Genomic DNA, 25,786 nt, shown 5'->3' with positions numbered 1-25,786 from the left:
TCAGATGTTCAACTGAGGAAAATATATGATGGCAGGAGGAGAAGTGAAAGTACAACGTGTTATTCTGATTCACCTGAGCAGAAATGAAAAGTGACAAAACCCAATCTATACTACAAATAAAGGTGCAAAATATTTAGCCGTCATTAAAAACAGTGGATCTCCACATCCTGTTTTCCTCCCCTTGTTTAAAAATTAAATCAATTATGTTCAGAAAATAAAAAGAAAATGTTTTTCATACCAGGCATGTCAAAAAAAAAAACAACAACTAATTTTAGAGCTTTATCTGTAAAACTGTGATATTTTTGCTTGAGGTTATCATACCGTCAGAATCTCATACTGGCCCATGGCTATTGATAAAACTAAATCAGGCCAGGAGTCTTTACAAGGGGATAAGTTGACCGGAAACAGGAAGATTTGATGAAAACATTCTGTTGCTTTAACCGGATATGACGCCAGATGTTTGCGGTCGGAGGAGCCTGTGTTCAGAGCAGGAACTACCTTAGCTTAGCCATCTTTACCTGCTCAACATTTGAACACGTCGTTGTTGTTTTCCACTGCGATGGTTTGACCAGTCTCCGCCATTTCCATCCCCTCCTCCCGGACGACAAACGACGTATTTTCACCGACGGAGCAGCGGAGAGACACCGACTGTGGGAGCGATGTCCAGCCGCCTGGCCTTCCAGACCCAGCTGGCCTCCATCATGGAGGTCCTGGCTAACGCCGCGGTGGCGGAGATCTGTAAGCTGGTGGACGATGACTACGCCGTGGTGAGTTTACAGATGTCCCAGTGTCAGAGAGAGAACAAAGCCCTGAAGAGGAAGCTGCATCTGCTGGAGCTGAAGATGGCCCGGGGAAACGCCGAGAGGAGGCTCCGGGAGAGCGCCGTCAACAGCCGGCCGAGGGTGCAGATAACCACCGGGGACAGGCACCGGGAGTCCTCTCCGTCCACCAGTAAGATCAGAAATACAACAATACCTGTGTTATTATCAGCCAAACACACGTGTCAGACTGCTGTCTGTATTAAACTGTCAGCAGGTCGTGTTTGGGATGAACTCATTACAGAAATACGCGCTCTGTCCAGAAACCTCTTGTTTTTACAAAGTCCCTCACTGTTTAACAATATATTGTCACATTATTACGACATGCCAGTTAAGACAGACTTCTCCGTAATAATTAACATATATACAAGGGTAGAAAGGGGTAACACACATGAACAGTGATTTTACTAAAAAGATAAAAGTGTATTTATTCAGCCATGGAAATTAAAGCTGATTATCATGGTCTAAGAACAATGACTCTTCAGAAGAAGTTATTTCTGTAGCACAACTTGACCATGTTCTCAGGTTGTTATAAAGTAAACATGGGGATGGGGTAACTTGAGCCTCTCAGCTGCTCTCTTTTGTTCGGTCCAGCTTTCAGGGAAAGAACTGCCAGTCTTGCTTTCTGAATCAAATGTAAGTTCCCAGCATATTGAGGAAATATTAGTGCTGTGCATCTTCACTGATCTCATGATTTGATTACAATTATCCTGTCAGCGATTTGATTCCACATCACAATGCATGACGATGTGTTGCATGCCTCAGTTTTCTACATCACTGCACCTGGCTTCTTTTTCATCAGTGAATAAAAGCAGTCAGATAATTATCAACTCCCTGTTTTTAAAGTTTAGAAAAGGGCTTTGGAAATCAAAGTCCACGTAAATGTCTTTACATTATAAATCAAAATAAATCAATTGTGTAGGTCTAGCCTGTCCCATATGTGTGTGTGAAATTGTTCAATCCTCAAAAACAAAACTAATACCTCGGCAGTCTGGCTTCAGCTTCTAGCAGCTGCTTCCTGCTCTAGGAAAAGAGATTTTCATGATGTACATGCAGCAGTAGCTCTGCCAGATGAACACTTGTATGACACTCTTAAACTGCTCTCTTTGGCAGCACGTGAACTAATCTGCTGGTCCTTGCTGATGTAATGTGCTGTTATTGTTGAATAAGACTCCTCTCTGACTGAAGTCCAGGAATCACATGTCACATGTCACAACAGCATGACGTCAGTTCTTGGCTGCTATTTCACATGCATCGTACAAATAAGTCCATGAAACTGGTCTGAAAATGTCTCGATGTGGTGGAAAGTTCAACTCCATGTATCATCAAAATCTGATGAGCTTTCCTGCTCCTGTACTGCTCCTACCTGTGCTATGAACTGCTCCTTTACCTGTTTTATTGGTCATTCTGTCCAACCTGTGGCCACAGACTGAATGGACCTTTGCTCTGACACATGTCTCTTTAGATCCTCCAAGGACTGAGTGTAGCCTGTTTAAACCTTACACTGGAGGGTCAGTTATACCTTTGACTTCCCCAGCATCACTGATTCATTTTACCCCAAAGCCTCCATTTTGACAAAACTGACAAAACTTCAGTAACATGATTAAATCACTTGCTATGACAGTAGTATTTAGTTTCTGCTGTGGTCCTTGTGACTTAGGCTTTGATGGAACAGTTAGTGTATGAACAAAGGACCTATAGAGAGAGTCTGACAGTATCAGCAGCTTATAAAGTTGTTGTTGTTTCCTTTTACATCCAGTGGACACAGAGCAACGTGATCATTCATGTAGAGTTGTGTTTGCTGTCCACTATACAGTAATGACATATTGCCCACAGTTTACTGATACTTGTGTTTTCTCATCACTGTTTCCAGTCTTTTCCACTGTCAGCGCTGACCATGTCCACTGTCTGTGTTTCTAAACACACTTGTTTTGTTGTAGGAGGTGTGTTTGAGCGACAGATAGATGTGCCTCTGTGGTCTGGCAGAGCGGCTGCAGGGGACACAGCCAACCAGCCAAACCACTCTGAAGACATCCAGAGCAAGGTAAGCACACCACTGTGGAGACATTAGACTTTGAGTAGAAACCAGTGGATGGCTGTGTGTTCTGCCAGCAGCAGGAGTGTGAAACATGTCTTTGCTGACCCAGTGACAAACCTGCCTTGTTGTGCAGTCTCCAGGTGTGGAGCTGGTGGAGCCTGACGCGGTGTTGGTGAAGGAGGAGAAGGTGGAGGCAAACATGTCGCGGGTTGAAGAAACAGAGGAAGACGTGCCACTTATAGGAGATGATGGTGAGCAGGGCCAACGCATTTACATCCTTTATTATTAACAGCAGTACTCGTTTTATTGTGCACACTGTCAGTTTAGTAGTGGTGGTGATGGTGAGTTCTACTTGGACTATGAAAACAGGTTTTGTTTGTTTTTGGGAGACTACAAACAAATAACAGAAAGACATTCAGGAGGCTTTTATTGTGAAACATCTTCAGGTGTTGAGTTTCATGGATGGTACCTTAATGGTGATTGATGAAATGGCAGAGGTGACAGTAGATACTGTAATTAGTGAATGAGAACAGGATTTCTGTGAAGTGAGATCATCATTATATTGATTAATCATTGAACAATTTGACAGATTAATCAGCAGAACCACGTGAGGGCTGAATATTTAATGTCTAAGATGACGAGTCTCTATCAAGAGACAAAGTATTAAACTTGTATGTTTTCACATTCTCTCTCTGAAGGAGTGCTGGAGTGTGTCTCTGGTGGAGCCGCAGGGCAGAGACCTAACCTTGGACAGCAGGACATCCAGTCCCAGTCCCAGTCCCAGTCCCAGACCCAGCCTCAGACTCAGAACCAGATCAGCAGGACGAGGTGTCCCGGCAGCAGCAGCAGCAGAGGAGTGGAGGTCAGTGACTCCTCTCCTCTCCTTAAGTGTGAACTCAGTGGCTCTGTTGAGGGCAGAGACTTGCTGCAGGAAACAGTAAACCCACACCAGTATGTCGATGATGGCAGCAGTGACTCACAGTTTGACGTGTTGTGTGACAACAATAAAAGTACTAACTCATTGGTTGAGGAGTTTTTCAATGAACCTTTGGGGGGTGAAGTGGAAGGACAGAGGCCGTCTTGTTCATATTCAATGGCAGCGGCTGATTTCCCATCAACCTCATCCAGTATTAACGGTTGGGCTCGTTACGGCCCTGGTTTCCTGCTGTCCCAGCCCTTCTGTGACAGCAGCAACGCACACCATCGAACCGGCAAGGAAAGACTGTTCGTCTGCAGCTATTGCGGCAAAGCTTTTAACCGGCCGAAGAAGGTGGAAATCCACCAGCGCATCCACACGGGGGAGAAACCTTTCAGCTGCTCCACATGCGGGAAGATGTTCTCTGAGGCTGGGAACCTGAGGAAACACCAGAGAGTTCACACTGGGGAGAAACCATACAGCTGTGGGATGTGTGGCAGAGGATTCGCCTGGATAAGAAACCTGAAAACACACCAGCAAAAGAGCCACCCTGAAATTCATGCTGAAGAGGAGACCTGGGAACAGTGACCTGAGATCCACTGTAGATGTAATAATCCAGCAGAGACTTAGCGTTGGCAGGAGAAAAAGACATTTGTTTTAAATGTGTCTTTGGTGTCAGAGAGAAGTAAAAATCTGATGAATTAGGACTGTAGTATTTCTGCCTCTAGTCTCTCAACCCAAATCCAGCTCCAGTCCTCTTAAAAAAACTGTTCTGATCAAATCAAGGTTCCAAACTGGAAAGTGGGGATACATATTTTTAGAGTATGGACCTGAAATGTGTTGTTTAATTTACCTGTTTGCTGTTCACCTGCATGGATAATACCACACATAGCTGGAGCCTTACGTTTTGAGAGCACGTTAAACTTCTAAAAGGCGGAGAGATGTGGCAAGAGGAGCTTTTCTGCTTGTGTATACTCGGCTTTAATTTTGACTCTTGGTTTCATTAGTTTTAGTCATCAAAAACAAACAACACAGACATTTTCATGTCGTTTTCGTCATTGACGTGTATGTCGAACATTCGTCAGACATTTTTACTCCTTACGTCTTCAGTGCATTTTAAGGCCACAGCTATTGTCATCTTACCGTGGTTACAGGTGTCTGTCGTTAAGTGTCCATGTTACTCTGCTCTGCAGTGATGCACGGACTGGCTCACCTCAGTGAATTTCATCAGCATTTCCCCACTTTGTTTGAACAGAACTGCTCTTTGTAATCCAGTCTAATATGGTGTAATGGTGTGTTATGTTTACATCAGAGGTCAGAAGTTAATTTTAATTCACTTTAGAACGTCCTTAAAAAGCTGTTCAAATTTAACTGATTGAGGAAAAAAACGTGCAGTTAAACCACAAACGTGAACCGATTCAAATGTAACTCGGGCTAGCCATTGTGGGCAATACCAGTTGATAACTGTGCTCTACAGCGTAGCAACACGTCCACAGATAAAAACTGAACAGTATTATATGTATGACTGACTTAATGTGAAACTAATAAGACAGAACTGCTACAAACAGTAAAATAATCAGTGTTCACTGCTATTGATGCGAGTAGCAGCCATCTTGAATTCTTATGTCGGGGGTGGTGGGGTTGCCTCTGACCTCGGGGTGTTCCAGTTGAAACTTACGAATTGGACTTCAGAAATTCAGACTTCCCAGAACAGCTGGAACGCACCATAATTGTTCCTCCTACCTAGCTTTACTACAGCGGCCTGTGCTGTTTACTGCAGAGCAGTGCATCATTCAGAAGCTACATTCACACACTTGTTCACTGTCTGGGTTTAGTTTGAGAGGAGGGATCGTCAGATAACTTCAGCAATAGGATATTTCTTTAGCGAACGCCTAGAGGGAGATTTAGATTGTTACCGATGACATTAATCTTCTAATTCTTTTGATAGCAACTAGCGTTAATTTCAACACTAACAATGACAAAATATGTTTGTCAACAACCTTTTTTATAAGATAAGATGATGACAAGACGGTACTGATGTCATTGAACACTAACTGTGACTGTATCTACATGCAATAACATTAATGAAAGAAGACAAGACTGGAATGTAGTTTTAAAATGTTGCAGTTCAGTTCCTGTGCTGTGCACTACACCACGGATGCAGCTGGATATATTTAGCCAGTGTTGTGTCAAAGTCTGGTTCCCCAGTCAGATGGTGTTGAGCTTGTGTTAGAGTTATGTTTCCTGTCGTGACTGACTGAAACTAAAATGGACTTGATCACCTTATCTCTTTATAAATGTTGGTGGGCTGCCTGCATGTTTTTGTAGTTTATTTCAGCTGTTTTGCGGCCGTCTTGATGAATTTAGTTCATAAATATGTTTCTTCCAATGACAGGAGACGTCAGATAACATGACCGACAAAGACATAACTTTCAAGCGTGTTTCAGGAGCTACAGTGTATGGTTCTGCAGATGCATGCAGGTTGTTGAGTAAGGCTTTGCATTAAATCATCAGGTCATTGGTTTCTCACATTTAGTTGTTCGTTGACCAAAAATGTAGTACATTTTGTCATAGCACTTATTTTCAGTGGTTATTTTTTATTCAGTGTTGGTCTCATTTTGGTTTTTTCGTCACTTTTCATCGAAATTAACACTACCTCAAGACACTACCTTGTTACTGTCGACAAATCCCACGTGCAGAGCCGAACCGTCACTGTGTTGGTTCGTCTTTACGCACTGTCTGACTTCCCCACTGTCTGTGGTGCTCAGTTATAAGCCCATTGGTTCCTACTGAAGATGTAAATCTTTAAAAATGGCTCACACACATGCAATTCTGGTCAAAAGTTTTAGAACACCTCAGTTTTCTAGTTATTACTAAAATGTACATGGTGTTATGTCTCAGTGTACTCTGAAATTCAAACATAGAATAAAATAAATAATAAAGACTAAACAAAAAAAGGAATCATGGAATATTAAATCCTAAATCTAATCTTAATTTTTGACTCCATCCAGCAACTGAACCCACTGGCTTTCTTTCTTTCTGCAATGGAAATGAAACACTGTTTGTTAAGGTCATTCCAACACTGTTATAACTGTTAGAAGTTCCTACACGTGTAAGTTTCTTCTTGGGCTGCCTCCAACCAAAGACTTCTGGTAGTCAGTAGTTCAAGCCTTTAGTCAACTAGGTGTTGCACGTTTATGATTAATTTCATTATTTAAATATATATTTTTGGTTATCAGCAGAAAATGGTTTGAGCTCTACGAGTGAGAGAGAATGTTGGTAACACTGTGCTACATTACAGAGAAATACTGAACTGCAATAAGGAGCCATTAAAAAATAAACTATACAAGGGCACACACAAATTACGAGCCATGTTTAAGGTGGATGAATGATAGGTGAATGTTTGCGCACAGAGTTTTCATGTTGCCTTCATGGATTCATTCTTTATCGTCTTGAAGTTATGACAAAATCTGATTTCCTGCCTGACATATTGGTATGTAACCACTGCAACAGACTGTCCTGTGTTTACTTTTGCCTTTGGCAGTTTGCCGCTTACCTCTGTATCATTTAAAGGGAACCTATTACGCTTTCACTTATTTTGTCTCATAATGTTACAGTAGTGGTTGTTCATATTAGATGTTGCCAAAGTTGTACCTACTGAGATAGAGGTGTGTAAAAATAACCTATGATAAAAACTCATCGTCAATGCTCTGAACCCTCAGGTCTCCAATGTTTTTTTTCTGTTTTGGTGACAAGCCTGCTTCAGCTCGTCACAGATTTTTATTAATGCTTACACAGCCCCAAGCACAGCTTGTTCCTCCACAACACACTTTTACCATGAGTCTTACTCTCTGAGATAAGATGAAGGAACAGCAGAGCAATCACACAAAAGTTCTCAGTGAAATGTTGGTAATAAACTACCATGCTAAGGAACAGGTGAATCTTATCTCATCACTCTCTCAGCCCACAATTTATCAGGATTAGTGTCCATCTCATCCTGCGGAACAAAATGCCCCAAAAACTTCACACTCTGCAGGAACTTACACTTAGCTGGAGAGAGCTGCAGATTATGCTCTTGCAAGAGCTTCAGAACTAGTTTGAGTCTATCCATATTGTTGCAAAGACCTGTGATTGTAGTCATGTAGCTGAAAAGGTGATGCACTTCGCACTGTCTTCATGGAGGGGCAGATTGTAGTAGCCTGAGATCAGGTCCAACAAAGGCACTGCCTCGCAGCGCTGCCTAAACATCTGCCTTATGAGGCAAAAGACACAATCACAATCAAATGAGTTAGTTGCTCTTTCCAGGTATGTCACAGTCCATTCACTGACAACTCCTGAAGTCTCAGATCCTCAGCCTACAACACAGAACTCTGTTGTCGAACTGCTGCTGTAGCTCCCTCTGTTGACCTTCCCTACGTTTTTGACAAACTCTCTGCTCAGTATCATCCTCAAAACCACCACCAGTGCAGTGCAAAGAGAAACATTGGCCACTTCTGCATTTCTCTTCACAGTGATTTTGGATGCAGCTGGGCTCATCCATCTCGCCAAAACAGGCCATTACACTGCCAACTAGTATGTTTTGGAGCACACAGTGTGACGGAGTGGCAGCTCTACACAACATGCTCGCTCATAATCTCCAGCTCAATAGCTCCACTACTTTTTTTTTTTAGTCTTGTTGTCCCTGTCTGGAATCTTTCCAGATTGGCCAAAAACTGAGCAAACTCAGTCACTTCTTCCTATGCCAATACGCCTCATTAGTTTTGAACGTCTTGACGATTGGATTAAACTGATTTGTGCCTGCAACTAATTCATCCACCTATCAGCAATCAAAACTGGGACAAGGCAGTCAGAATGAAACACTCTTGAGTTTCATCTCACAAATCCTCACTGGCTCTAACTGCTTTCCATCATGCCCAGTCCCCACTCATCACTTCAACCCCTTTAGCTGAGGTACCAAATCTGCATACAAAGAGTCAAGCATAAACTCACTATCTAACATCCCCTGAATATTGACTCTGTCCCCATCTAACAGGGTGGTGAAAAACAGACTGATACTCAGTGTGTTCTGGAAAATTACTGTTTTGTCGGGTGGAGCTGAAGCACAGGCAGCAGAAAACACAGACCGAATGTTACTGTCAGTGGAGGAGAAACCAGTCAGCTCCGCACTGCGCTCCGCCAAAGAGGAGCTACGTAGTTTCGTAGAGTGTGAGATACTGAATAAGTCAAGTTGGAGTTGTACATGGGATTCATTGATGGTAAGATGAATATAAAGTATCACCAGCCTTAGATGCTACGATGCTTTTGCTCAGACTTGACTGTTCAGCCACATCTCAATCATGCCATTACAGATCTCTCTCTCTCTCCCTCAGTCAGTGTCTCTCGCTCTGAACGTGGGTGAATTGAATCTATAGTAAAACAAAATCAAACATTCTTTTATTGGTGGCGGTTAACTAAAGCAAAATATAGAGAGACTGGGCTGTCAATAGAAGACTGAAACCTTGTGTTGTCTCTGTCACATTTTGACTGAAGCTGCTTCTATTCAGTGCCGCTCAGACTGTGTACGCTATGTACTATGTGAAGTTGTGTGTCTGCGGTGCACTAACATCACACATTTCCTCTCTTCTTTGTGTGTGCAGAAAGAAGAGGAGCCAGATGTGGTGTTGGTGAAGGTGGAGGAGATGGAGCCAATAACAGGAACTCAGAACCACACAGGCCTCAGTATCCAGGAGGGTGAGTGGACACATCCACCATGAGGTACAGCCGACACCACCCTGTGGGAGCTGTGGATCTTCCAATCGTCCAATCAGTAAAATCATAGGAGTGGGTGAAACTAGGACACCCCGATAAGCAGCAGTGAATAGGCCCAGACACTGCATGTATAAATACAACCACAAAAAACATGAACCTGAAACCAACAAAATGGTCCCAAAACATCTGTCCCATCAGTCCAAACATTCATCCAATAGGCCAGATGCACAGTATCCTGAGCTGTAGACACTGAGTCTGACAGAGAAGTCACTGAATGTCTTTGTCTTTGTATCCAGGGTTGGTGGAGTCGAGTACAGACGACTACAGAGGAGTGCTACCATTTGATGAAACCACACAGGCTTCCACCAGTCAGCTGTCTGACCTGCAGGAGTCTGGGGGGGGCTTCTCAGAGGTCAGCTATGGCTGTTCTTCACTGTGGACTAACGGTGGGGGTAGTTATTGTCATGATAGCAGCCTCCCGGGGCCTTCCCCACACTGTGCCCCCCTAACTTACCTGCCCAGCATACTCATTGGAGCAGAGCCTGTCAGCTCTGGGAGGGGATTGGCTGCTGAAAACTCCAGAGGCTTCCACACCTCTGTGACCTTTGAGCGGCAGCATCCCGTTATCGACCTGTCCGAGGAGTCTAGCCCCGTTCAGGTTTCAGGTCACACACAGGGGGGTCAGCTGTCTGTTCAGGGGTCCCAACCGTTCCTGGACCCAGGTCCAAGTAAGGGTCAGGACACTTATGGCAGCGCTGATACACAGCAAAAAACTCCCAGGAAGAGGGTATGCATATGTAGATTCTGTGGGAAAGGGTTCAGCTCACCAGCAAATTTAGAATCTCATCTGAGGACTCACACTGGAGAGAGGCCGTATGGCTGCAGCATCTGCGGCAAAAAGTTCTCCCAGTTCTGGAACCTGAAGATCCACAGGAACATCCACACCGGGGAGAGACCGTACCAGTGCTCGCTCTGCCCTGAGAGGTTCTCTGACCCCAGCAACCTGAAAAAACACCAGAAGAGACACCACCCACAGACGTAGACATGCAGGAGGGGACATCTGAGATGCAGAACAAAGCATGCCTGAATACTCATGAAATTTACAGACATCAGTAAGATAATGACCACATGTAGCTCAGTATATCAGAGCCAAAACATGCTACAGGAAATTAATCTTCTCATCCCAGGCAATCGAAACTTTACAGTTTGAAAGCCCACATGGTAAATTCAGTGTAATGTCCGTTTCCACAGCGCTAATTCAACAGTCGTGTCATGCTCACCACCCTCTGGTTTCCTCTAAACACTCTTTTAAACACTGTCAAGCTTCCTGCACATTTCATATTGAAAGATACCAAGAACAGGAGGGATTCAGAGACACTTTAAATGTGAGAAATATGTGCAGGAAGTGGAAGTTTCACTGACAGAAGCTTAATACTGAACAAAAAAATGGCAAAGTAGACCTGTGGACAGAGTTTGTGTTGTGGTGAGTATGAGTGATATCACTTGGCTGTTTTTTTTTTCTTTTTTTTTCGGGTCAGTCAAAGAAAATCAGTATTTCTTGGACACGTTTCACATTAAAAGCCTACCAGCAGTATGCACCACCTGTAGGCTTTTAATGTGAAACGTCTTTGCAGGAAAAGGTGGGTTTCATTGGCAGTATGGAGATAATTAGTAAATAAAAGAGTATTTATATTGGAAAGAGAAAGCCAGAGCAGCAGAGTGGTGAGTATGACATGACCTGTTGTTGTATATGATCAGATATAAAACATGGGAAAGTAGATGAAGGTCTTTCTGCAGTGTTTTTAATATTTTAATCCTGTTCTTCCAGTGGAAATGCAGTTTACTCTTAATAATACAGCCCCTCTGATGTGTGTGTGTGTATATATATATATATATATATATATATATATATTACAGTATATATATATATATATATATATATATATACAGTATTTCTCTTTTGTTTTATCTACAACAATAATTCTCTTCTTTAAATGTGTCATTTAAAAGTGTGACTGTAAATACAAGCCACTGTAGCATAAACATATACTGTAAATGTAACAGTAGCTTTTTCTATTGTGTCACAATTTTGTAAAATCCTGCTCAATGTCCATAGTTTGCAATGGAAATCATTAAAATTTTTACAAAAACATTAACATGAATTTGTGTTTTTATTATAAATCATACATACAAAATACAAAATTGTGACACAATATTATCATTGTAGGTCAGGTTCCGTCTAATCTTTATCTCGTACAGTAAATCATTCTAATTCATAACAAGTCTGTATGACTGCAGATAGAGTTGAGGGATGTATTGCTGTATTGCTGTGCTGCCAACCTCAGCATGAAACTACAGACAGTGTTGTGGGGTGTTGTGTTTTTACAGTTGGGTCCTGTCATCAGCTGCAGTTTTCCACCTGAAACACAGCAGAACACATTACAGGAACTGTTTCGCTCTCTGTCAGAGTGAGATGTTCAGATCAATGTAAATCTCATATCTGTGGGTTCAGTACAAACATGGTTAGCTTAGCTTAGCTTAGCATAAAAACTGGAAGCAGGAGGAAAAGGCTAGTTTAATTATCATGTTTAATTGGTACAAAAATCTAAAGTGCTCTTTTAGAGTAAAGAGTAAAGAGCTCAGTTGCATATGAACGCCACATGCTGTTAAAACGTACAGTGACAGATGATGGACTGTGTCTCGTCTGGTCTCTGTTCATCTGTGTCTCTCTCCCATTTCATATAAATTCATGGAGAAGTGCAGCTATTTCCTGACGTCAGCAAGTAGTTACACTACTCCAAGTCTGAACTGAGCACACAGCGATGAGAGTGTTAATCTAATCACTATTTAATTATCCAAAACACAAGAAAGTGAGGAAGTGTATTTCCCAAAATGTCACATTGTCTTCAGTCGTTCACTGAGCACTGTCTTAACCTCCTGCTTTTGCCCCCGCTCCTCCCCAGACTGCAGCCCCTCAGTCGACCCCCATGATATCAGAAGACTCCAGCAGTATAGTGGCAGTCCAGCTCAGGGTACCGGACACCAACACACCAGCCAATCCCAACGCACAGCAGCAACCACCACCACAGAGATCCAGTCACAGCAGCACTCTCACCTCTGAATACTCTCTGTTTGAGCTGGAGACCTTCTTCACCCGGTGGGCCCCAGATAATGACTCTGTATCAGCCCCTGGCGGCCCCTCAGAGTGTGACCAGGATGGAGTTATCATCGTCGATCCTGAACCATCAGTTTCCTCAGCAGTGAGGATGAGTGGAGGGCAGAGTTTGTCCTCTGCAGTTCACATCCAGCCATCGGTGTCACAAGGTAACACATCGTCTTTGTTACTGTTTACAGGCTTGTCAGACACTGGTGAGTGCTGTAACAGAAAGATTTAAAAAATCAGGTGCCTCATCTGTAGCTGTATGAAAATTGACCCTTTTAATTCTTGTGAATAACTTCTTTCTAGAGCAACCAGAGCTTCCACATTTTTGTGGTGCATTCAGGGCCACGCATGGAACGTGTACTGAATTTGACGCCTCTAACTGCTCTAGCAGCCGATCACTGAACTTTAATTTGGAATGAAAGTGAATGTGAAATGGACAAAGTGTCCACTTCCAGTACCATATTATTGGTGACCTCTCCAGCTTTAGGGGCCATCACTCGTGTCTGAAATATGTCTATTTAGGAAAAGACCTCAGCTAAAAGTTGTTCTCAGTGTTAACCTCCTGCCATTGAACAGTAGGGTCAATATTTGTCCTTGGCAAGGTATTGGTATTTCTGATGGCCTTTGATTAGACGAGTGCTTCCTCAGAACACATCCATCACTGGGGTGGCTGAACTTGAAAATGTATTTGTCTCTGTTTTGGCTCCTGATTGCACAAAGCTGTCAGTTTTACACCCAAATTAGATCTTTAGAAAAGTCTCCTGAGTGTTTCAGTGTTAAACTGCTGCTCAGTTCTGTAGTGGACGAGCTTTCAAACAGGTCAGAGCAAAATCACTGTTAGTTTTGGAGTGAGCAGACAACACAGACTATAAGAACATATTAACTGTGTTGAAACTCTACATGTGAAGATTTAAGGTGGACCTGGAAGTTTAGCAGAGCAGAAATCTAAGAAATCGGATCTCTCTCTGTCCTGTGGTGTCTGGACCAGGACACCACAGGACAGGTAGTGGATTCTTTGGTCCTGTGGGTTACAGGGTGGGGTCTCTGTGGATCAGATGCTGGATCAGATCAGAGAGGATGAGGATGAGTTCATTCAGAGAGGATGGTGTGATGACTCCATGTTTTTTCTGCTCCTAGCTCTGTCAGCAGGGACGTCTGTGTCCATACCTCTGAGCATGCAGGTCCAGCGTCCATGGAGCAGAACACCAGCCATGATGAGAAGCGCTCAGTCTCAGCTGCTGCAGCCTCAGAGCAGCAGCAGGAACTCTGAGAAGCAGAGCGCACCATCCTCCACTAACAGTGCTGATAAAACAAGTGTGTCTGGTATCAGCTCAACCTGCAGGACCATGAGCTCCACCCTGGCTCCGCAGCCAGCTTTACCTGCCAGGGGCTCCACAGCAGTGTTGGCCAGCGTTCAGGCCGCCATCGCTGCCCAGCATCGAGCCAGCCTTTCGTCTCACCTCAACAAAAGTCAGGCTGCCATCTCTGCGCCCGGCGATCGGCGCAGGAAAAGCTACGTGTGCCGAGCCTGCGGCAAGGCCTTCTCCGGTCTGTCCAATCTGGAGGCCCACGAGCGAGTCCACACAGGGGAGAAACCTTTCCGCTGCGACACCTGCGGGAAACACTTCTCCGAGGCTGGGAACCTGAAGAAGCATCAGAGAGTTCACACCGGAGAGAAACCCTTCAGCTGTGAGCCAGTGTGGGAAGAGGTTCGCCTGGATCTGTAACCTGAGGACACACCAGCAGTCCGCCACAGGCTGCGGACAACAGGCCAGAGGGGGGTTAGGACTGGGATGATCTTGCACAGCCAACAGGACTGTTAATGTCAGTAGTATTTCATCCACACACACAGACAAACACCTGGCCTTTCCTTCAGTTTTTAACAGTGATACAGCAGCAATATATTCCCTCTGTCCTGATGTTAAGTGTCTCTGAAACTCTGTATCCCTGTTAGCTTTCAGTTTAAGGACCAAACCAGTGCTTTTCACTAAACATTACCACTGCCCATTTACCAAAGCAGGACATGTTGTTTTGGAGCTTTGAATGTGTTGGTTTTGGGCTAAAAGTTGACTGGTCTTCCTCTGACTAGTTCTCGGGTGTGGATAGAAATATTGTGGGGAATCAGTAACACAGTTCCCAGTTGAACTCCACAGTTAAGAGTTCATTTTGTTGCAGTGATGTGAGCAGTTAAGATGAATTATGCCACTGTATTTGTCCTGAGCGCTGTGTCAGCCTGTCCAATTTGACCTGGAAATGAAAGGGCATCTTGTCAGACCTTTCCCTGTGCTTTCAAAACTAATCCTAACCTAAAATCCACAAATAAATACCAAAATACTGCAGTAGACTGTAGAGTCAGTAAATGACAGTGATGTCTTCAAGGTGTTACTTCAGGATGATATTTGTTATCTATAATCTGTGTATGTCCACCACACCGTGAACCTTTCAGCGCCCAGGTTTGAGGAACCACTGGTTGAAACGACTTTGTGTTGTGAACGCCTCAACTCACTCCTTATGTTTCGTTAATATGTAAAATAAACATTTAATTACACAATCATCTTAATCTAGGTCAGTCTACACTGTACGTGACAAATTAAAGGAAACACTGCAAAGGTAATAGTATATAAAGCATGTTTCACGAACTATTCAGTGACCCCTCACCAGTCCTTATACGCTCACGTAATGACCACAGTCATAGAAATAAATATGAGAACATAAACGAATGACGTCTTTACGTATCGCCCGGCTAGCTCAGTCGGTAGAGCATGAGACTCTTAATCTCAGGGTCGTGGGTTCGAGCCCCACGTTGGGCGGCAGTTCTTTTCTTGATGATTTTAGAGATCGATTAATGTGAACATCTATCCGCTGTCGATAGTACTACACCTAAACCAACCACTGAAATACATTTAATGTCTGATGTGCAACTTCTCCTGAGCTCAACGGATGATTTATCGCTTCAGGTAGGGTTTTTTGATACAAACTATCAGGACTGTTAAGTCGACCGTACTAAAACATCTCTCCTTAGCAGTAGTTTGAATAATTATCTGATACTGAAGCAGAGAGAAAGTACATTTAATGAAAATCAGTCACAGCTGAAGTGTCTTTCTAGTCTCTGATGTTAAAGTTGATTCTCAGGAGGAGGGGGAAAAATTAGCAGAGGATGGTTTCGATCCATCGACCTCTGGGTTATGGGCCCAGCACGCTTCCGCTGCGCCACTCTGCTCACTATACTGACAATTTAAAATGTCTGTTTTTATCTTTACATCTGTGACCGAGTGGCTAAATAGATATATAACTTTATATGGGGGCATCACTGCCTGGCAGAAAACTCTACTTGGACACAGGACCCCCACCGCAAGTCACGTGCCCTAGTAAAAGGGGTCTGGCGACGTCTTTGGTTATGTCATAACTCTACGCAACAAAAATGGCGGCAGCCGCAACGTTCAAAATGCACAGAACACGTAAAAATAAAAAATGAATGACAAAAAAAGAGTCTGAAATGTCTTTTGTTTTGTTGATCTAACAAAAACCAGACAAAAAACGAAATCAAAAGCAAGTGTCAAGTAGGTAACTGTCTTTACAAGCCGAAGAAAGAAAGAGAGGAAACATTTCCTCTTGTTTGACCCCCACAGGCTGGATGGAGGTTGGAACTTGGCGCATGTTGCACTCTTTATTTAAACACACTGATTGAAACTAGATATGGTTAAAGACAGCTGACAGAGTGACATATACTGAGAAAATAACAGATTCAGGTTCAGAGTAAACCATATAGTTTCTAAACACAAAGGCATTATTTACACTGTATTGTAGATTGGCTTCCATCAAAGTGTGATTTATCAGTTTCACAGAAAAGCTCTCACTTCACTCAGATTACATTTAATGTCTCTGAAAACTTCCTCAGCTAAATTCTGATTTGTTTTTCAGAGGCAGGTTGTTATCAAACAACCCCACTGATGTGTGTAGCTGCATTTAACAAGTGCTTCTTGGATGGATTAAATAAAGACCTGAGTAAAGATGAGATGGATGTGGAGTCAGCAGGATTATTACAGGGAACTCTCAGTGCTGGATTACTTTTCTCACAGTATTTACAGTAGTATTATTGTTGTAAATATACCCTGGGACACAGTGAAAGCTCAGTTTAGGATGGAGCAATTGCCAATAACTGTTTAGGCCATAAAAAGGCTTTTCTTCTTTCTGCTTCAAGAGGAAACTTCCCACTGAGCTGTGGGACAAGTGTGAGAGGATTAAAGACATTTATTCTTCAGCTTATAACTCTATCCAGGGATGATAATGGACAGTAGATCTCCAGCTTTTTTCTGCTTTTTGCTGCAGTTGGTGACTTCAATTACCCATAACAACCTCTGAACTGGCCCTGACCTCTCACACACATAAAAGCTGGGTTCAGTTTCAGTTGATATGCTGTGAGTTTAGAGTTCTCAAACACCATTATTTTAAGTCATTTTTCCTAAGTCTGCCTGTCAGGAGCTTCTACTGACTGATGTGGGCCAAACAGATTTAAAAGGTGATTTACAGTTGTATTTGCTGGTGTGCATACTCAGGAGAAAGATAACTAATAAAAGCTTTTATCGTTGAAACAAACACATATGACTACAGCTGAGCACGCAGTTTGACAGTGTAATCCATGGAGCAAAAGGGTCCAATAGGTATGTTTTGAGCTGGATCTGGATCACACACATGTTCACTGACCCTGGCTCTGAGAATGTGAAATACAGTTTACAGATTACAGTGCAACATCACGTAGTGACGCAACAAAACCCTGAAAAAAAAGTGATGTCCCAGGGTAAGAGCGCTCACAAACTGTAGATGGTGTATGAGCACTGCAGTGCAACTGGTAATGTAATATTGTACAAAACCGGGTGACAGCTCACTGTTTCTGTCAGGACTTTTCCAAACATTTCTCCATTGGCCACGTTGAACGAGGCTGAGGTCTGACCTGTGAGTCTGCTGGAGCTAAAACACTGAGACAGGATTCTCAGTGGCTGTTGCATCTGTAGAGTTTAAAGAAATAGTTCAAACTCTTTTCAGTTTCAGTGCAGCACCTCCTGACTCTCAGAAACAGCAGTGAACACAATGAGACTGTTGCTCTGTCACAAATGCAGACCCATGTTCCCTCTGGTTGTGGTGTCAGAAGACAGAGTTTGAGTTGTATCAGCAAATGATCTCTACTTCTTTAACATCTTTTTTACTGTTCTCCTCCTGCTGCTGTTTTATCTCGACTTCGCCTTCCTGTCTCCCTCCTCTCCTCTTCCCTGTCCTCTACCTCTTTCTTCTTCTTCCTTTGCTCCTCTTCATCCTCCTCTGCACCCCTCTCTGGTTCTCTCCCCTCCTCTGCTGTTGCCCTCCTCCTGTCTCGCAGGGCGCAGGGCAGACAGTTTGCCAGGAAGAGGACAGCAGAGAGACAGAGCAGAGAGAGCACAGCACCCACACCAACCTCCATCTCTTCAGCTCCATGCCCGTCCACCTCCCTCCCTCCTTCTCTCTCCTGGTTCGGGGAGAAGTACACAGAGCCTTCCTCCTGACTCGGCTTCAGCACAGCTCTTTCCAGATTGTTCCGACTGATCATCCCTCTGTTTCCCACCTTGTTCCACTTTCTATGGGCCACCCTCCTGCTCATTTTGTCGTAGTAGTCACTGGTGAAATTCCCACTGTCGTCCTCGTCAAAGTTCGACGTGTAGACATCGCTGTCTGACTCAACCAGCATGTCTGAAATGTCAAACTCAAACTCCTCGTCATGCTCACCCTTGTTCCCCACTGGCTGCAGGAAGCCCAGGTCTAGGTTAACTCTTATCCAACCAGATCCCCTCGCCAGCCTCCTGGTACCACCTCCACCTCCGCCTCCGCCAGTGACGGTCCATTCCCCGTTACCTTCAGTGATGAAGTTTGAGGTGATTGGCTGGTCACTGCAGGTTGAAACCAGAAGCTCTGCTTGCAGTAAAGGCCCGCCTCCGTCGCCCTGTGCAAAGATGCGTTGGCTGGGGCCAGGTGTCACCATAACTACAGTCTCAGCCACTGAGGAGAGACGCAGGAAAAAGGGAAGGTCGCTGAAGGAGGAGAGGAGGGAGGCGGTGTCATCGCTAAACTGGAGCCAGACGCTGATGGATGCCTCCTGCAGAGACATGACAGGATATGGATGGAAAGATAATTAGACCTCACAAGTCATTGTCCTCTTAACTGTTTTCATTTTCATTTTATATTGTTTTCAAGTGACAGTCAGTCTCTCAGATAGTGGCTTTAATTTACCTCAACTTCAGGGAGAATCAGTTCGCAGCTTTTAAAGTGGACGTTTCCTTATTTTAGTCAGATATTTCACATTAAAAGCCTTCCACTTGCTAAAAAGTCACAATCTCTTTCCTTATAGTTATTTTAACAATAACAGGAAATGTTGAGATTTAGCACGAAGGCATCAGTATTCAGCAGAAATGTAGTCATTTGTACAAAGTGTCATCTGACCACATTGTATGATCAGAGTGTTTACAGCTGTTCTGAATGTATCTTGCGCTGGCCACAGTCCCTGTGCTATCACCTGAACTGAACTGACGTACACATCATAAATGTCTCTCACCTGGTGGTGGTGGTACAGGATGTTGTAGGCTGTCACTGTCGTCGTGACAATGGAAGGGTGGACAGTGCTGCCTGTGACTGACATACCAAGGCCGCTGACTACCTGTACAGACAGGTCTGCAGATGTAACGGGGTCGGAGGTCACAGTGACGTCACATCTGCCCAGCACACCATCCCACTGCTCAGAGACGACCTGAGAGAGATGATGATGATGGTGATGACAGAGAATGTTCAGTGAGAGAAGATGTCTGACTGAATGTCTTGATGTACGAGTATCACCTACATGAAGTGATGTCTTTCCTGGCTGTAAACCAATCAGATTATTCTGGGGGCCGAGGGCAGCCACTCGAGGGTCCTCTACTCTCAACCAGTCACGGACCAGCTCTGTCACATCCACGAACCAATCAGATGAGCCTAAGAGTTGTATGGTTCTGCTGCGCGAGTCTTGAGCTGTGAACTGAGTCAGGACCTGGACCGAGGAGCGCTGATACACCGGCTCACACCTGAGAAGTCACGACACACATGAGGAGAAAAAAGCCAAAACATATTTCTGTTGTGTGTGTAGGATAATACACAGATGAATGTGATGATGCCTGTGTTACTGATCTATCGGGGAAGTTTTACACCTCGGATCTCAGAATATAGCTAAAGTGCTAAAACTCAAGGCCTCAAGAACTTTTCAGACTCAGTCTTGGTCCAATATGAGTATGTACACACATCACTGTATATGCATATGCATTATTTAGTCCATTTACAGACCCTATAACCATATGACTATGTTTACAGTCTCTAAGAAGTGAGAATCACAGCTGTGATGACAGAAGGGTCAGTTCACCACACTCATGTCAGAAGTCAGAAGTTAGAAACACAAGCATCAAAGAAGCAAACATGGCTGCCTGGAGAATATACTGAATACTAAAACAATGAGGTTAAAGAGGTCTTTCAGTCTCCAGTGGCTCTCATCATGTAGAGAAACACACACAGGCAAACATGCACACACAGAGTGAAGACACATTGGTGCTGTCTTGTACCCATTCTCAGTGAAGTGGTTCCAGCCACTGATGGTGTTGAGAATGGGGTCTGCCAGGGACACCTGCAGGGGCACTGACGGCGCCCACACCTGCAGACACACAGAGCCACTGAGCGAACCCAGCAGAAACGCCACCACTGCGCAGGTGCTGCCCAACCCTGATTCGCTGCCGTCCACGAAGAGGGTGGAGCAGTCACTGGACACCTGTGGACAGGATGGAGACAGTCACAGGAAGTGGAGAAGAGTGACCAACAGTGATGACCGGTGGCTAAGGGACATATGTACAGTATCTGTATCTGTTGCACCTTGATAGTGTTCTCATTGGTAGAGTGACATGTGACTGCAGAGGTGACATCTGACACCTTCCCATCATGGCTTACGGCCAGCACAATGACAGGAAGTGACACCGGCTGGTTGTTCAGTATGGCTGTGTTGATGATTGTGTTACTCTGAGGACAGACAGAAAACATAATCAAAATGATGTTTAAACAAATCAGATTAGATGGACTTTAAAAGATTTGGTTTGCGTTGAGAATTAAAACATAATAAAATATATGAAGTACCTCTGTGATGGGAGCTATGCCGACGATTCGTCGATCAGCAAATGAGAAGATGCTCACTGCTGTCCCTCGTGGCGATGGGGGGTTACTATGTCCAGAGTACTCCACCCACCAGTTAGCTGACACTGTCATGGCAACACCAAAGCTCCGCCTGAGGCCGTCGACTGACAGACACACCACCTGCTGGAGGAGACTGGGACTGAGGATGACAGAGAGCAGAGAATAAGTCGTCAGAATGCTGCACTCGCTGCTTCTGCTGAAACCACAGTCATCAGTGAGTTACTGCAGAGGACGGCTGCAGTGCATTCACTCTGTCACCTCTCCTACACAGTGGTTAAGTTAGACCACGTAGATGAGGACTAGAAAGGTTTACAAAGTTCTGACAGTAAATATGATCACTGCGCTCTCAGCATCTCTGCATCTGGATCTCATTTAGGTCTGGGTTCAGGATCTGTTATTAAACTGCTCTCCTCTACAAACAAAATTATGCTTTTCACCTTACATCCTGTTTAAGTATTTACCATCCTGTTTAATGATTTACTGTCCTAAACATAAAGGAATCATTTCCACTAAGTACTGACACACTACTTGTTTTTTTTCCACTAAAAGGACTCACTCTGCCTTCATTTTTCACTCTATGCTTCATCAACACACTAAAGTGAGGTAGAGTTAAACCCAGCCTACCTGTGGCTGTGCTTCAATGTGTTGTGTTTGTGGCAGAGGATGGACACCACGTCATGTTTGGAGCCTTGGCTTCTCTCCAGGGTGACTGCCCAAAGGTCAGAGGTCAGAGTTCTCTGGGCCACCATAGACACCAAGCCCTTCTTCACCTTCAGCCTGAAAACACACACACACACACACACATTTCCAAAGTAAGACTACAACAGTTTGTTGTCAGCATTTTAGGAGAGAAAATATGATTCTGATATTTTTGGTGCTTACCTTATGACAACAAACTCAGCACTGAGGTTGGATCTCAGATTCACAGACACCCTGATTGGCTGTCCTATCAGGACCGGACCTCTGTGGTAGCGAATCACAACACTGGAATCAAAGCTAAGCTCCTCCTCTTCCTGTCCATTTAGGCAGGCTCCTTCTTCTTCTTTGGTCCAGCTTTGCCCCTCTTCCTTCTCCTCCTCCCTCAGTGTCACTGCTTTGATATGAAAGAGCTGCCTCTGGGACTGAGCCGCTCGGTCCTCTATACATCTGGATGTTTGTCCAGTGGGTAACAGGACATCAGAAGATGTTGTTGAGAAAAGTCAGGAAGAGAAGAGTCTCTACATGTTATCAAATTCTCTGTAACGTACCCTGTTGGTGTTATCTTTGGGTCGGCCACTGTGTCAAAGGAGTAGTAAAGCTGTATGTGGTTTCTCATAGGGCCCCTTGGGTATCTGAGGGCCCATGGGCCATCCACCTGGGTGTCCCCATCAACATCTGGATGGTATCTGAATGAAGACATAAATTCACCTGTCACACAGGATCATCATCACCTCACAGCAGACTATCCATGATGGCGGCTGAGAGGCTGAAGAGCCAGAGTGTTTATGTGTTTAAATTAATTATCTATGGTTTTATTCAGGAATTCTCAGACCTTTCAACAGATCATTGGTGATTTTAATATCTGTGTTTGTTGCACCTCTTTCTCCTCTTTTACTTAAACTTGTAGGCTCTTTTAATCTAACTCAGTGTGTCAAGCATCCAAGCCATTAGGGCACACACTCAACCTTGTTCTCTGGTTTCTGTGTGGAAGATATGAATTTGGTTGATATTGCCATCTGTGACCACAAAGCAGCTTCTGACTCTAACTCCACCCACACTGATTCAGCCTTGGACTCGTGACTCAGGGAGTTCCTAGTGTTTCTTGTCTGTCTCCTCCCCTGTTTGTCTGTGTTTCATTGGCAGAGGCAGGGTGTGGAGTCTGGCTCACCTGTTTTCAATCTACTCGTTAGCAGCAGTACTACCTCAACCTCCAGCCCTCACCAGACAGTTCTTCTCTCTTGTCTTGTAAATTGCTCAGCCTACTACCACTGTATATTTCTAATGAAGCTTTCTGGTGTTTTCACCTTTTTTGAATTCTTGCTAGTTCTTGATTTCCGGTGCCTCACGGTGTCTTCTGGCTGACCCACTCGACCACCAAGCTCAAGCCTCCCTCTCAGCCTCCCCACTCACACACCCCTCGGACTGGCTCCACGTTCACCTTTGCTCTTCCTCAGTTCTCATCCATACACTGAGTGTTCATTAAAGACTCTTAACTTGCACTTCACGTGTCAGAAAATCATGTGTCATTATGTCATACTCTGTCTTACTACAGCATAAATCCAAAGCACTCTTTTAACCATGGTGGCGTATTGAAGTCGTCAGTGCTGTTCTCCCTCTGTTGATGTCGGGTGTAAAACCGCTCACCTGAGAGTTCGGCTGTCGTTAAATGCTACTGCTGCAGCTGTTGGCCATATAGCATTTCACCACCTGAAGGCTCTGAGGCTACCTAACCACGTTATTATCATCATTCCCTGCTCCAAGCTGTGCTGAGCTCTGTGTTTCCTTGTGTTTATTCAGTATACACCTTCTCTCAAACCGAGCAAATTAAGTGATTTCGCTTTTAAAATAAAACATATTTCTTATATTATGTGTTGTTCCTGCAACTCTCCTTTATCAGAATCCAATGATTTATTTTAATACTAAACAGGAAATATGACTTTCTTGTCAAAGTGGTGAAAAGCCCTGTTGCAAAACTGTGTACATCCTCCTGAATGTCACCAAATAACACCTAATAAGATGTCGTGCTCGTTAAGGACAGCTGAGTCTGTTGGACCAAAGCCACTGAAACAGGTGTAACTCGTTGACAATTAAAGTGATGTTTGACTTCATAAGAGGGAGGAGTACAGTGAGAACTGTACGTTCCCCACAGTAAAGTATGGCCATGGTAAAGTCCACTGGCAAATCCTAAAGGAGAAGATGCTACCTTCTCTCCACACTCTGTGTTAACAGACACTGTTTCAACATGACAATCGCCCAAAACATTTGTCCAAGACCACTGCTGCGTTCTTACAGAAGAACAAGGTGAAAGTGCTGCAGTGGCCAAGTCTGTCACCTGACCTCAACCCCACTGAGCACCTGTGAAGAGACAAGTTGAGCAGCACTCCCCATCCAACATGAAGGAGCTCAAGGAGATTATCTTCCAGGAGTGGAACAGGATAGCAAGGGAGAATATACAGAGTCCTAAATTATTACACTGATTGGACTGAATCAAGGATGTTTGCAAAACTAGATTTAAAGTTAAAGTTTAAAGTTAAGTTGCCTGATTTACTTATTTTACAGATACTGATGACATATCTTTCAGTTTCGTCACCTTCTTATTGTTTGTACTGAACTGTAATGGTGATAGAATAAATAATAAACTTTAACATCTCACCTCAGTGAAGGAGAAGTCTCTCGCTGATGGTTCCTACGATGACGTCTGCCCCGCTGCCACTCCCGCCTCTGGACACGGTTATGAGCGTGGCTGTTGCTGTGCGACTTGTTGAAATCCTGATGTGATCGGTTGGCATGTTGATCCTTGAACCAGTCGCTGGGCAGTATCAGAGTTGCCACACACAGCCCCAGAGGAGGCTGGGAAACAGGACAGATGGATGGATGGAGATATAAAAGCAAGTAGGACGAAAAAAAGGTGAAATGAACGACTGAGGAAGACGCCAGGCTGAGAGAGTATCTGGTTCTCACCTGTGTGATACAGGAGGCCTTGTACTCCTCTGTCTCCTTGAAGGCATGCAGGGTGACGCAGGTCCGTTGGTTGCTGGTGTCGCCGCGCTTGTGGAACAGGGTCCTTACCCTGAACCTCTCCTGTCCTCCTTCATCCTGCTCTCTCTCCACATGCTCTGAGAGGAGGGAGGCAGACAGAGGGGGAGAGAGGGGGAGGACAGCCTCTGACACAAGCTGTGGAAAGACACAGGGAGGTGTGTAGCTAGTTAGCTTTAGCATAGCTTGCCATCCTCAGACAACCCACCAAATCTCACCTGCCCTTTTTTTTCCTCTCACCTGTGTAACAGAGTAAGGGCCAAATGAAGCTTGGAGGCCCGGCCTGGGGCCCCAGCCTGGCGGTGGCACCATGAAGAAGCTCTGGGAGGAGGAGAAGGGGCTGGAGTTGGAGAAAAGAGGGCCGAGCTCGGCCTGGGACAGAGGGAGGAACTGCCAGGGAGGAGGGACGACCGACATGTGGACTGGCAGAGAGAGAGGGAGAGGAGGCTGCAGGAGGGATGGAGGGACTGAGGGATTAAAAAAGAAAAGAGGAGGAGAAGGTGTGAACCAAAGTTTTAGAGACTGACACAGATAAGAAAGTCCCTAAACTCACCTGACCAAAATATGACCCCCATATCTTTTCCTTTAACTTCCCTCTATTTTATCCGATTCAGATTGAAATCACCCATTAAGAGCACTTCTTTGCCTTTACACATTTTTATAACAGTTGAATTATCAAAGCACCTGTTTTTCAGTTGGTGGTTGATATACTACAATAACATTTAAGAACTTTTCAGGGGAAAGAGTAGGAAGGAAACTCCAACACATTCCAGACTGTCATTTGATGAATCTGTTTGTTTACACTGAATGTCTTATTAAACATAGATCATAACACCCCCACGTTTTCCATCTTATATTTAAATGTCCGTGTGGTTTTACTTTCAGGTCCCAAAGCACTTCTGTGTGATTTACAGTTTGAAACACCTTGGTTTTCTGTTTTATGGTCATGGCACTGACAGTGTTTGTTGAAGAAGTCGATGAACTGTCATCCAGTTTATGAACAGAATTAATTTCTGCTTTATCTTGTAGATCTTTAAGAAACAAGGTGAAAATAGGAAAATGACCTGGAATGACCATAAAAGATCTCCATTAACAGACACATGAGGTGTTGATCTCTGCAAACGTCAACCTCACAATGA

The 25,786-nt window shown here is 44.2% G+C and overlaps 2 protein-coding genes and 1 non-coding gene across 4 annotated transcripts; 2 read left to right on the top strand and 1 right to left on the bottom strand.

The window, feature by feature from the left end:
* The first annotated feature begins 67 nt into the window (after positions 1 to 67).
* On the top strand, positions 68 to 15,237 carry si:ch211-89o9.6 (fez family zinc finger protein erm). 2 transcript variants are annotated; one of them, XM_051070568.1, is made up of 8 exons: positions 68 to 951; positions 2,759 to 2,862; positions 2,990 to 3,107; positions 3,555 to 3,718; positions 9,409 to 9,502; positions 9,817 to 9,932; positions 12,484 to 12,844; positions 13,821 to 15,237. In XM_051070568.1, the coding sequence occupies exons 1-8, from the start codon at positions 660 to 662 to the stop codon at positions 14,408 to 14,410; spliced, it is 1,839 nt and encodes a 612-aa protein (XP_050926525.1). In that variant the 5' UTR covers positions 68 to 659; the 3' UTR covers positions 14,411 to 15,237. The 2 variants fall into 2 exon arrangements, 1 of the variants encoding a protein (XP_050926525.1); XR_007813233.1 differs by lacking the exon at positions 13,821 to 15,237 and having other exon boundaries at positions 9,817 to 10,632; positions 12,484 to 12,633.
* Positions 15,238 to 15,382: 145 nt separating this feature from the next.
* On the bottom strand, positions 15,383 to 25,303 carry tmem132a (transmembrane protein 132A). The gene is made up of 13 exons (XM_051070269.1): positions 25,286 to 25,303; positions 24,888 to 25,169; positions 24,573 to 24,785; positions 24,265 to 24,461; positions 22,160 to 22,297; positions 21,795 to 22,058; positions 21,537 to 21,689; positions 20,856 to 21,051; positions 20,598 to 20,741; positions 20,294 to 20,496; positions 19,546 to 19,765; positions 19,264 to 19,455; positions 15,383 to 18,807 (listed from the first exon to the last, which is right to left on the bottom strand). Exons 1-13 carry the CDS (start codon positions 25,301 to 25,303, stop codon positions 17,884 to 17,886), a joined length of 3,144 nt encoding a protein of 1,047 aa, XP_050926226.1. The 3' UTR covers positions 15,383 to 17,883.
* trnak-cuu (transfer RNA lysine (anticodon CUU)) lies at positions 15,421 to 15,493 on the top strand. The gene has a single exon. It is a non-coding gene; the product is annotated as a tRNA-Lys (tRNA).
* Positions 25,304 to 25,786: the final 483 nt, after the last annotated feature.

Source organism: Lates calcarifer, linkage group LG5 (genome assembly GCF_001640805.2).
Source record: "Lates calcarifer isolate ASB-BC8 linkage group LG5, TLL_Latcal_v3, whole genome shotgun sequence".
In the NCBI taxonomy this organism is placed as follows: Eukaryota; Metazoa; Chordata; class Actinopteri; family Centropomidae; genus Lates; species Lates calcarifer.
Note: the sequence above shows the minus strand (reverse complement) of the source record. Positions and strands in the feature narration are given on the sequence as shown.

Bases quoted from the DNA above. Each gene is read 5' to 3' on its own strand.
- si:ch211-89o9.6 (XM_051070568.1), top strand. From the start codon at position 660: ATGTCCAGCCGCCTGGCCTTCCAGACCCAGCTGGCCTCCATCATGGAG. The intron at 3,108-3,554 runs GTGAGCAGGGCC...CTCTCTCTGAAG, and splicing joins GCCACTTATAGGAGATGATG to GAGTGCTGGAGTGTGTCTCT. The intron at 9,933-12,483 runs GTCAGCTATGGC...GCTCCTCCCCAG, and splicing joins CTGGGGGGGGCTTCTCAGAG to ACTGCAGCCCCTCAGTCGAC.
- tmem132a (XM_051070269.1), bottom strand. The intron at 21,690-21,794 runs GTAAGCACCAAA...GTGTGTTTTCAG, and splicing joins GCTGAGTTTGTTGTCATAAG to GCTGAAGGTGAAGAAGGGCT. The intron at 19,456-19,545 runs GTAGGTGATACT...CATCTCTCTCAG, and splicing joins CAGGAAAGACATCACTTCAT to GTCGTCTCTGAGCAGTGGGA.